Here is a 12,330-nt window from a genome sequence, read left to right on the forward strand (position 1 = left end):
AACACATTTTTACTTCAGTTTGACCTGTGTGCAACTAGACCAAGCTCATTATAAAAGGAGTTATGGGTTAAGCCAACAAGGAAGTACCTGTGTGGTCAATTACAGAGGGAGTAAAGTCCGTGGAAAAAAAAACCCACAGACGGACTCATGATTCCTGAATGGGCTGCGTTTCCTCATGACGGGCTCATTTTGAGTTCATTGCTGGAAAAGTATTAGTCTTTATGTGGCGATCGAAGAGTTTTTCAGGCTAATTTTTGTGGAACTGCAGGACAGAAATGACCAGTGAACGGGCACAGTATCCAAGCTCAAATGAAGGTGTGTCTTTTTACTTGTACATATTCATTTCCTTTTGTTTTAAACCATGAACTAAGTGAATATCTTAAATACATTACTATGCATCAGGTAACAATATGGTAAAAGTATAGTCATAATTTTTGTAAAATCCTATTTTTAATTAATTGACAAGAAATAGTACATAGTTTTTCAAGTATTTCTCGTTACCAAGCTATTACCTGCATATTACTTTTGAAATAACATGATAGTACTGTAATATTCTCTTCTAATACCACATTATTACCATTGTTATGACCTGGCTGGAAAGGGTATTAGAACTAAGATGGCATAACCATAATATTGCCCCATTTCAAAATGATAACCATACTATTACTCTCTTTACATGCTTATACACTCAGTTAAATACAATCATTTTATATTTATACATACCCATGTTTTTATTTCTGACTTCTTTGAGTGTCTGCTATAAAATGGCACTTGTATTGCTTCCTTTTTTGTTGTTATTTGTTGTTGCTTTCTCCTATTGTTGTTGTTGTTGATTTATCCTTTGAATGTGTATATTTCTTGGGGAGGTGCTTCTTATAAGCCCATGTAGGGTTTTTTAACCTCTCCTGCACTTACTATTCTTCTTTAATTTCTGTTTTTTGTAATTGTCGTTTTTTTTATGGTGCAAATAAATAAATACAAAAAATACAAATACAAATTACCATGTTATTGTACTGTACTGTAGTTTCACGTATGAATCTTATTTTAATCTGACATCAGCTTCACCGTTTCTTTTGCTGTTGTTCTCACAGTCTCACAGACAGGTTTCCCTGGTGAGCAGCAGTCGCTGAGGTTACGAGGGGTTTCATCTCCAGGGTCGGATCAGAATTACCCACAGTTCAACTGGAGGTCGACCTCCGAAGAGGAAGATGAAGATGAAGCTGAAGACGAGAACTGTGAAGAGACCCGGGAGATCAGGAGCAGACCTATGCACATGGCTCTGAAAAGAGCTCTGAGGTATGAACACAACTGCTCACGTTTATATAAACACTCACACAGTCTCAGTCTAAATGCTTTTTTATTTATAAAGTGAGAGGATATACTTTTGTTCACAAAAATCCTGGAAATATCACCTGACAAATAATTTGGAGATTCTAGAGTCTATTATTGAAATATTTTCTTCCACCAAATATTTGTATATATTCAGCTAATCTGCTGCACACACGTTAAGCAGTGTTGTAATGTAACAAAGTACAAATACTTAGTTACTGTACTTAAGTACAAAATTCATGTATCTGAACTTTCCTTTGTTATTTATATTTCTGGCAACTTAGTCCACTACATTTCCTCTAACTGTCTTTGTTACTCGTTACTAGCAAATAAAATCAGAAGAAGAAGAAGAGTTGGTATTATGGTCTGTATTTATATAGAGCTTTTCTAGTCTTGATGAGCTGCTTTACACTACAGTTTTCACCCATTCACACGCTGCAACATGGTGTTAAGTGTCTTTGCTCAAGGACACATATAGACTAGAAGAGCCTGAGGAATTGAACCCACAACCTTCCAGTTGAAAGACAACTCACGCTACCATGGCTCAATCCTAACTCCTCACTTTTTTAATACTTTTACTTTTAAAACTTAAGTACGTTTTATATCAGAAAATTACTTTTGATACTGAGGTCCAGTAAATGTCGTATACTATAAGACCTTTACTTAAGTTATATTATTACAAGTGACTTCAACTTCTACCAAAGTCATTTTCTGGTAACATACTTGTACTTTTACTCAAGTATCACTTTTAGGTACTTTAGACAAGACTGAGGTTAAGTTAGGAACTATTTGGAATGAATAAGTTCATAATATACTTTACATAGTCTCTAGTTTCCATACAATGAGACTGATTTTGCAAAAATATGAGCAATGATTTAAACAGTAGATACTGAGGAGTTGTGTTGATTTCAGGCAGGTGCAGGAAATGCAGGTGCCTGTGGTTTCCAGCGGGAAGTCTTGGAAATGGAGGCAGGCCAAATCACTGCGTAAACTCAAAAACAACAGCAGAGAATTTCTCTACTTTTTCGTACTGTGGAGAAAGTCTTTACAAAAGATTGGAGGTATGAATATTCATTCAAATAGAAATAGATGTGGTCAAAGCAAAGATAAGAAAAATGTACAGTATGTTTGTATTTTGAACTAAAAGCTCATGTTTTTTTTTCATCCTTTATAGGGAATTTTGGAGGTGGAGTCCAGTCTTACTTTCTGTTCCTGCGATTCTTGGTGGTGCTCAATTTTTTTTCCTTCTTACTGATAGCTGGATTTGTCCTCATCCCCAGCATCGTATTCAGATCGGTTGGCTCCAGCACCGGTTACAGCGGTAATCATTTGTCCAAGCCTCTCAAACAACATTTCACTTTAGCAAACACCATGTGTCCATGTGGCACACAGTGCTGGCACTGAACGTGTTTATTATATCAGTCTGATGTTTTTGCACAGTCCTGCCTCATCACAGGTTTGTGCTGCTGTTTCTAGGCAACAGCCTCGGAGGCTGCTGTGGTAGCAGTCGTGGTATTCCTCTCATGAATAAAACCAATACTCACTGGTGCTTGTTTCTCATCTGAAAACAGTATCTACAGAAAATGTTAGCAGACAGTGTTGACTCTCTGCCATTAGAATTTAATCAGCAAAACATATTATAATCTGAGAATGCATGTGGATATCATGAAATGTTGTTTTTGTTGTGTTTTCCAGGTTTGGCGGGTTCACAATGCATGAAGTATGACCCGAATCCTCAAGGCTTGATTGTGTTCTATAAATATTTGCTGGACTTACTTTCAGGAACGGTGAGAGACAGACACTGCAGCGTCAAAATAACACATGATATTTATAGAACAAATAGAACAGGGTGTCGAGGACAATGATCATTGTTCATTTATTGTTTATCTGCTGACTTTAACAAGAGGAAAATGTGCCGAATTTACTGCTTCTTATCTATGACACATTAAAGTATCACATTACTTGACATTCTGGTGCATGTCCTTGGACTCTCCATTATAAACATGTTATAGAAAACTCCATAGTTCATGAGTCCTACATGTTTTTCCTTTCTTTCTATCTAAATAAAACACTCCAAGAAGTTACAGCTCTCATGTGAGAAAAAGTAACCACAAATGTTTGTTATTGTATTTTTTACTAATAAAAAAAAGATAATAATTCACATCTAAGTCTCAGCAAGAAAATCAATAATATGATCCATAATGTCAACCCAGACTTTAAAACAAAGACCATGTGAAGTGCACTGTACTGTACAGTATATCTATTTGTTTTTACATCAATCATCCAATATGGTTTCAGCTGGAGCTTATTCCAGCTGACATTGTGTGAAAGGCGGAGAACACGTGGACAAATCACCAATCCATCACAGGGCCACAATACAGAAATGACATCAGTGGCCTTTATTCTATGAATGCATCAATTGGTATCCCAGTAGGCTATGTCCATATCTAGTATTAAGCTAAACTAAAAGTTACGCTTCATCAAAGCAATTGTGGATATGATGTTGGTGTCATCTCTGTTGATGAAAATAAATGAAACTCAATCCCATGTTTGTGTAACCGCAGTCTTATCAACCATCCTCTCCTCTCTGTCCAGGGTTTCATGGAATATTCATACCTGTTTTACGGATTCTACAACAACACGATGGTGGAGAGCGGGAATTTCTCCTACAACATCCCACTGGCTTACCTCGGCACTGCTGCGTTCTACTTTGCCTTTTGTCTCATCTGCATGATCGCACGGTCAGTCCCACAGTCAGTGTGTGTGTCTGTGTGTGTGTGTGTGTGTGTGCACACATGTGCGTGTGCAGTGAGCTGTCGCCATGAAATATCAGGTCAGTGACTGAAACAAACGAGGAATGACGTGTGAAAGTCTGAGTCAAGACTTCAGTATATCCCCTCGTACACAGCATGGGGAGTGCATTTCGAGTTACCGTGGCAACAGGAGGCAGCACTGCGGGCAACTACAGCATGATGGTGTTCACTGGCTGGGACTACAGTTGCCTAGGAGACCAAGCAACCAAACTGAAGCAGAAGAACATCAACTACCAGCTGCAGGTCAGAGGGGATCTGTGTTGTTTAGCTGGAGGGCTGGAATGTGTATATATAAACATTCTTGTCTGTCTGTCTGTCTGTCTGTCTGTCCATCCAAACACAGACAGAAATAAACACATGATCAAGTAAATGATTTTTATTAGTTTCCACCTCTGCTGATGTGTCAGTTTTCATTGTTGAACCCTGACGTGACCTCTCTGCTCCCTCACTGTCAGGTGGATCTGGAGGAGCAGAGGTTAAAGAGACGGGCTGCTGAGCTGACTCTGGGTCAGAAAGTCCTTCTATACTCTCTGCGTGTTTTAATGGGTGTTCTATCACTTGGGTTCATCTTTGCAGCCTTCTATGGCATCGCTCTGGCTACCGACTTCAGCCAGGTAACTCATGTTATAGTAGAGTTAGTGGAGATACTGTGAGGGTCTGTTTAACTCTTAAGTGACCGGTGGTGTTCCATGTTTTCCCAAACAGCAAAAGAGTGGACAGGAAGGAATCCTGGGCTTGATTTTTGAGTATCTTCCCTCCATTGCCATCACTGCTGGAAATTTTGTGGTGCCTCTGCTGTGTGACCAGCTTGCCAAAGTAGAGAAATACCCCCCAAGCAACACCGTCATAGTTGCACTGTTAAGGTTTGAATCAGTGTTTGCATTTATTTTATTATTTAACAGTGACATATTTAACATGAATATTTCTCTAAACATCCAGGTAATCTTGAGAATCAGAATCATAGATGGTAATTGGATCATTTCTTGTGCAGGTCCGTGTTCCTGCGTCTGATGAGTCTGGGGATTCTTCTCTACACACTGTGGAGTCAGATCACCTGTGAGGGAGACACCGACAGTGCAACTTGTAAACTCTGCTATTACAACCATGGAGACTACCCAGTAATTATATTACTCATTATTATGAATTGTTCTTATTCTTCTTCACAATTGAGTCAAGATTAAGATAACACTACCGCTTATATAACAGTACAATAACAACATGGTTATGTTGATATATCATTTTGTGCTTCGTAATAACTGTATAATATTACAGCAATACCATGTTAGTTCCAAAGCAATATCCAGGTAATGACCTGGTCAGAACAAGGGCCTTTCTGCATGGAGTTTGCATGTTCTCCCTGTGTGTGCGTGGGTTTTCTCTGGTTTAGGTAGATGAGACACACGTGTGTGTGTGAGAGTGGATGGTTGTTTGTCTCTATGTGTCCCTGTGACAGACTGATGATCTGTCCAGTGTGTACCCCGCACCAGCTTCCCCACGACCCTTATGTAGAGGATTGAAGTTGAAATAGAAAACCAAGATATTATTTGGTGATTACTATAGAAATAAGAGCATTACCATAATATTACTTGCCTATTACAAAATGAATACCATACTATTACTATGTTGCTATTGTACTTTAGTGTTAATGCAGGTAAGGACATGACTTTTTCTTTCTAATACAAATTATGTGTTATCAGCAGACAGTTGCCAATGTATGCAATATATGAAAATGAGACAAGCTTTTCAGTAACTCATGATGATAGATGCTCACTCTCTCATCTCCTGACACTTGGAGTATAAAGTTAAATGCTTTTACAATTTGGGTTTACTGTGTAAAAGTATGGTGAGCAACTAATGTGGCGACATTGGACAACAAACAGTAGTAACAGTATGTTAATTATAGTTCATTGTCAATCAAAGCACATTAACGTCGTACATCTTTGACATGTTTGTCTCATGATTTAGTGCTGGGAAACACGTGTAGGACAGGAGATGTACAAGCTCACACTGTTTGACTTCCTCATCCACTTTGCTGTGCTCATCTTGGTGGAGTTTCCACGGAGGTAGGAACAAATGTATTAACATGTATTGCCTCAAAAATGTGATCCTTTCGGAAGAAAAATAATAATTCCAGAACTTTCAATAGGCCCTCGCACCAGTGAGTACTCGTGCCCTAATGAATGTGTTAAGAATAAAAACTATAAACACCAAGTAAATTCATAAATAGATAATGTGCAGTATTACTTTCATTGAATTGTGAAACAATCTGCAGGAACAAAGCTACTTTTGTATTTACTTGTGTGTGCTGTGTTTTTGTCTGTGTCAGGATGGTGGTGGACAACTCCTCCAGTAAGCTGGCACAGTGGGTGGGTCGGCAGGAGTTTGTGGTTCCCTCCAACGTGCTTGTCCTGGTTTATGGTCAGACCGTGGTTTGGGCAGGAGCTCTGTTTTGCCCTCTGCTGCCACTCATCAATACCGTCAAGTTTGTCTTCCTCTTCTACTTCAAGAAGGTGATGGAGTTGCTTTAAAACAGCAAAAATGTCACACAGTGGTTTTATTCCTCACCGTGTTTCATGTGTTAACGGGCACTGTGCTCCTCAGATCACGCTCTTCTATAATTGTCGACCAGCTCTCAAGACGTTTCGCTCCACCAAGTCCAACTTCTTTTTCCTCTTGGTACTGCTGCTTGGCTGGGGCCTGGCCCTGGTTGTCATGATTTACAGTCTGTCTGAGTGAGTCCTGATTACTGCTTTGTTTGAAAGACAGCATCTCTAGGAACTGGGTGAATATGCCATTCATGTTTTATTACATTGTTGAAGAAGAGTGTCTCTCTGTGCTCCCAGGATCCATCCATCCTTTGGTTGTGGTCCCTTCCGTTTATTCCCCAGCATGTGGTCAGTTTTTCCAGCATCTTTCTACAGGCTCCCTCAGACTTCACAGGAGTTTCTCTTCTTCATTGGCTCCCAGGCGTTCCTCACTCCTCTGTTTGTATTATTCATGTGAGTTCATTTGTTGCCTCTCTCTGTCTTTGTTATCTGCATATTATATGGTCCTTTGTTGTAAAGTTTAATGAAGTTTAATGATGTGTCTTTTCTCCTTCACAGTGTGGGGATGTGTTACTTCATAGCCTTAGCTTCTGTCTATGGGAAAAGTGTTGCTCTGCTCAGAGAGCAACAAAAACGGGTACGTTAATGGCATTAATCTCTGTGGCGTACTGTAAATGCTTATGTCCCTAATACAAGAAAGCATTTAGTTTTACAAATGCACTGATGGGTCTTTGACTTGCAGGAGGTGCGTGATAAGCAGTTCTTGGTCAAGCAGATTGAGGAGCTGAAGAAACTTCATCCACCCATAGTTAATGCTGCTGTATATGAAGGCTGAACTCATGTTATTAATATTTTGTTTGATTTTCACTCGTGTTTTTTTCCAGAGTTTGACAGTTTATTTGACACATTTTACGGTGGGAAGTTAATAATCTAATAATCTGCCTTCAATGGCAACCATGATTTGTGACATCACTACAAATCTGTAACCAGTGGTCCAATAACATAGAAATGTGAATATAAAGTATGTGAAGTCTGATTTATATGCTGACTGTATGACAGGAGACATAGCTGCCTCTGCCTACCTTTGATCATGGTTACCGAGGCAACCATGGCAGTAAATTACACACTTGATAGCATATCTGTCAAACGGGTCATTTGACAGGCATCAAACTTGGCAGGCGACTCACAAAGGCATGAGTGCCCAGTGCCTGCTGATAAGAAATGCAAGGGAACAGGTACAGGTTTCTTTTTTTCTAGTAGTTTATGATTAGACCCATTAACAGGGATCTGAACCAATGCACACTGTATACACACATTATGCATCAAGTCAGTGCCATGTAATAATGCTGGTTGGACACTTCTGCAAAAGGATGAGTGATTTAGGATGTTGTGGTATTTGACAAATGTAAACCATAAAGTCTGTTTTGAGAAAAAAAAATAAAGGAAGTTAAATTTACCTGTTTATTATCAACTCACCTAAGTTATTGTTGTGTGGTTAAATTACACACATTTGTTATGTACTATCTATTAAATATTATTGTCACTTTACAAAGTGCTGTCTTTGTGTTGTTCTGACCTGCCCAAAGACTGTAGATTATCTCTAGAAAAAGTAAATTAGTCAGTAAATTATGTTTGAAAACCTATTTGGACCCTAATTCTCTTCCGTAGTCTAAAAAAAAATCGATTTGTTTCCTGTATTAAAAAGACAGGACGTATAGAGACCTCTAGTGTCAAATCTTGGTGTTGCACCGGTGTGTAATGTTTACTTCCGCTTCGACTCTCCTTGTTCCTGTGTGCAGCTACGTGCTCTTCTCTCAGTAAGTTAATGACAACATATGACTCTATGAGTTATTGTTTTCTGTTTGAAATGATGAATGTGTCGTAAGGGACAGAGTTAATTCACAGTGCAGTCACAGGTACGTCATTAACTGTGATCACACTTAATGACGCACGTTGGAAAGTAGCACAACATTGGGCAACGTTAGCTTCGTGCTAGCCAACTAACTGACACTCAAAACGGTGGCTTTAATGTGTCAATCTTCGTGTTTGGTCACTTTTGAGCTGTGTTCAATTGTCTGCTTTCTCTGAGTTTTTACGGGTTTGTGAATAAAACGTGTTTCCCTGTGTTCGCTGCTCATTCCCGTTTCAGTTCGACGCTAGCCTGACGAGCTAGCTTTACCGTCAGCAGTCACCAGAGCAACGATGAACATCCTCCCGAAGAAGAGCTGGCATGTCCGCAATAAAGACAACGTAGCGCGTGTCCGGAAGGACGAGGCCCAGGCAGCAGAGGAGGAGCGCGAGGCCAAGCGGCGCGTGGAGCGCGCTGAACAAGAGGTGAAGAGTAGAGTTGTCTTCATCACCAAATGATGATGATGAGGATGTAGCGTGAAACTTTATTGTATACTGTGCTGTCTTCAACCCAACATTTACCAAGCCAGTCAATCAATGAAGATCCACGCATTTCTGATTAATGACTCAAACAAGAAACTCCCTCACTTGAGGTAAACACTCACTGACTTGACTCAGTGTCCTTTTTACCTAATAAAATGGCTGGACATTGTATTTTTGTCACAATAAAAAGCAGATTTGGTGACAAACTCTTAGGTTAAAGTCTGATTCTGAATCAGAACATGTATTTTAAATATATTGATCAATTTGTATACATAACATATTTGGCAAGCACTTTGATGATCACTCAACAACCTCCTCTTAATTGCTAAATATCCTGTGGATTCAGCTTCTCAAATGAGTTCACTGCTTTTCTTGTAGACCCTGTTCACACCAATCACACAAGAAGACACATTAAGGACATATTTTCCGAATTAGAATAGGTAATTGTGCACACACAATAATAGTGAATTTGACATCGTCATTTCACCCATCATTAACACACCAGTAGTGAACACACAAGCCTGGCGCAGGAGCAGTGGACAGCACTTATCTGTGCCCAGGGTGCAATGAGGGATTGGGTGCGTTGCTCGGAGAATTGAACATAATAGATTGTTAAATAACTGGGAACTGCTTTGACAAATAATTAAGAACTTATGTCATTTTTCAGCCCAATTTGATAAATATTCCCTGGATTAAGCTTCTTATAAGAGTTTATTGTATTTCTTGTAGAGTTGTCCACATAATTTAAAGGTTAAAAGACATTTTGGTAGTAGTCCAACCTTTAAACCTTACCGTTTACACTTAAAAAAGTATTACACATTATGGAATTGGAAGTCCTTATTCTGCTTTGATGCAATTATTTTTATTTTATCCAACATGTCCATGGGCAAATTATTATTTTTTTAATAAAATACTAAAAAGCTGTTTTTGGAAATCACCTTTTAATATAATACAAACAGCTTCTTCTTTATTGTATTAATATTACTTGACAGACTTTTAATGCAATGTGTCGTATCCTTTTTATTAACGATTAACTCTTCCTCTTTATAGGCGCGGACAGAGTTTCTGAGAGGGAAATCCAGAGCTGCTCTTGAGTCAGCAGGAGTAAAGTGCGGTGATGATGGTGACGGTGGTGATGAAGGTCGGAGTGGAGCTTTAGAGCATCTGAACCTTTTTCCCCTCGAGGAATCGTCCGAGAAGAAAGGGAATGAAGAGTATCTCAAAGAAAAGAAAGAGGAACAGGTGACGGTCTCTTTCATGTGGATTCTTGTCATGATGTTTGATAACAACAGTTTTTATTTGACCTTCACACTGAAGCAATAACTTATTCTACATTACGCTGTATGATTTATATTGTAGTTTTTTGTACACTTTTTTCTGGTCTCTGGTCATGTATGGCAATTTAAATAGTTACTTTGAAAAAAACTGAGCAAAAATTCTTATTTTTTGTTCTTCCAGGAGAAGCAGGAGCGTGCCATTGGCCTGCTGGTGTCTCTTGGGCCCCAACCTGGGACTGAGGTCACTCCTTGGTACCTGAAAACTGGTCAGGAAAAAGAAGAAAGGAAAGAAAAAGAAAAAGAAAAGCCGAAGGGAATAAGTGAGGAGGAGAAGGAGAAGAGGGATCGTAGACTGAAGAATAGTTTGGATCCATTAAAAGATATGAAGAAAGCTCTAGCTATAAAAGACAGGAAGGAACACAAGAGCAGGAGACTTGAGAGAAGAGACAGAGGGGAAAAGAGGAGCAGTGGAGAGAGGTAAGATTATCAGGGTATTTATTTTTATCAACTGCGCTCATAATGTTCTAACAATACATCACATGGAATAAGTATTTCAGAATATGTGGGTGTTCTACATATTTTTCACAGAGGTAGATGTGGTGAAAAGCATCATGCAATGCCAACAAAAGATCTGTTCTCTTATTTCCAGCTCCATAGAGCGGTTACGTGCCGAGCGTTTACAGAGGGAGACTGAAGAGCGGAGGCGAGCTCAGGCTGTGCTCGACCAGAGGAGCGGCAAAGGAAAGGACAAGGATTCAGGGGCTCAGCTGAACGACAGGGAGAGGCCATACAACAGCGCATATTTCCCCGAACTTGCCCGAAAGCGACAAAGGCGGGATCGAGACAGTTGGAGAGATGAGATTTTAAAATCATGAACGGTCTTAATTTGGAGACTGATACGTGACAGATGGACACTGGACAGATTCTGTGACCAGTTTGTGTCTAAATGTAAAAGCACAGAGGAGGGAAGATAGAAAAGCCACATTATCAACCCGGTGTTACATAGTTGATGATGCGGCTTGTCTGCTCCTGGCTTGTCTGCTCCTGGGTTGTCCTTTTTTCATTTGTGTCTGTGTACTCGCAGAAGGGAAGTCCTGCAGTGAAGCAGAGGTGAAGGTCAGCTGCTGCTACAGATGGTTGTCATCGCAGGGGGTCAGAGCTCCTGCTGTCATCAAGGAAATCCCTCTGTGAACAACTGTTAGCATGGTTTATGTTGTTATAATTATAAGATGTTGACTGATCGCAAGATGAGCGATGCCCACACAAGTGATGAGGCAAACTGGCAAGAGCAGAAATAAAAAAATGACTTAATCGTTTGTTGGATCTACAACAAATAAGTTTACAAATCTCATTTGATTAATCATTTAGAAATAACCACATGTCTGCATGTGCAGCGTTTTCTGTTTTTAAGGTTATTAAAGTCTGCATGTGTAGCCTGTATTAGCTGATAGATCGGTGGATAGACCGAGTTATGAGACTGAATATTTATTCATTTTTGAGGCTGTTTTCGTTTTCACAGAAAACATTTGGAACATGTCACCATGAGCCAGAGGTGTAAATAATGAAAATAAAAAACCTTTGATTGTCAGGCTGCTGGTGTTGTGTTCACTGACTCACAGTCATGACTTAGTGGGGCTCTTCACTGGAGTCATCGTTCCTTTGCCAAGGAGGTGATGATGTCTTTGGCTGCGTTTGTGTCGGCCTGTGAGAAAAAAAAAAGTAAAGGAAGGACTTGGATGAAATTTACAGGGAATGTAGGTTATTAATCAAGGACAATCTTGATGTGAAGAGATAACCTTGCAAAATAGAGTGTGTTGAAGCAGTGGAAACATGAGTGACTGTGAGAGCTTTGTCCTCTCGAGTTCTTCCTCTGTGAACAACATAATTAAAAAAGTATGAAATATTCTGTTTGTTATGACCCAAAAACATTAGATTTTGATGATAATATGAATAGTTGTCCATCATGACTATGTG

General features: G+C 39.4%; 2 protein-coding genes across 2 annotated transcripts; both read left to right on the forward strand.

The window, feature by feature from the left end:
- The first annotated feature begins 111 nt into the window (after positions 1-111).
- Positions 112-8,143, forward strand: tmc4 (transmembrane channel-like 4). Its single transcript, XM_058648514.1, has 16 exons — positions 112-315; positions 1,092-1,296; positions 2,242-2,390; positions 2,504-2,650; positions 3,025-3,116; positions 3,925-4,070; positions 4,238-4,385; positions 4,598-4,756; positions 4,848-5,005; positions 5,134-5,260; positions 6,108-6,205; positions 6,469-6,652; positions 6,744-6,874; positions 6,986-7,141; positions 7,247-7,325; positions 7,431-8,143. The coding sequence occupies exons 1-16, from the start codon at positions 276-278 to the stop codon at positions 7,521-7,523; spliced, it is 2,112 nt and encodes a 703-aa protein (XP_058504497.1). The 5' UTR covers positions 112-275; the 3' UTR covers positions 7,524-8,143.
- Positions 8,144-8,389: 246 nt separating this feature from the next.
- leng1 (leukocyte receptor cluster (LRC) member 1) lies at positions 8,390-11,944 on the forward strand. The gene is made up of 5 exons (XM_058648515.1): positions 8,390-8,505; positions 8,838-9,022; positions 10,130-10,321; positions 10,538-10,833; positions 11,006-11,944. Exons 2-5 carry the CDS (start codon positions 8,891-8,893, stop codon positions 11,229-11,231), a joined length of 846 nt encoding a protein of 281 aa, XP_058504498.1. The 5' UTR covers positions 8,390-8,505; positions 8,838-8,890; the 3' UTR covers positions 11,232-11,944.
- Positions 11,945-12,330: the final 386 nt, after the last annotated feature.

Source organism: Solea solea, chromosome 13, assembly GCF_958295425.1.
Source record: "Solea solea chromosome 13, fSolSol10.1, whole genome shotgun sequence".
In the NCBI taxonomy this organism is placed as follows: Eukaryota; Metazoa; Chordata; class Actinopteri; order Pleuronectiformes; family Soleidae; genus Solea; species Solea solea.

Excerpts from the sequence above, each read along its gene's own strand:
- leng1 (XM_058648515.1), top strand. The coding sequence starts at position 8,891 with ATGAACATCCTCCCGAAGAAGAGCTGGCATGTCCGCAATAAAGACAAC. Across the intron at positions 10,322-10,537 it reads AAGAAAAGAAAGAGGAACAG|GAGAAGCAGGAGCGTGCCAT; the intron begins GTGACGGTCTCT and ends TTGTTCTTCCAG. Across the intron at positions 10,834-11,005 it reads AAGAGGAGCAGTGGAGAGAG|CTCCATAGAGCGGTTACGTG; the intron begins GTAAGATTATCA and ends TCTTATTTCCAG.
- tmc4 (XM_058648514.1), top strand. The coding sequence starts at position 276 with ATGACCAGTGAACGGGCACAGTATCCAAGCTCAAATGAAG. Across the intron at positions 5,006-5,133 it reads GTCATAGTTGCACTGTTAAG|GTCCGTGTTCCTGCGTCTGA; the intron begins GTTTGAATCAGT and ends TTTCTTGTGCAG. Across the intron at positions 6,653-6,743 it reads TCCTCTTCTACTTCAAGAAG|ATCACGCTCTTCTATAATTG; the intron begins GTGATGGAGTTG and ends TGTGCTCCTCAG.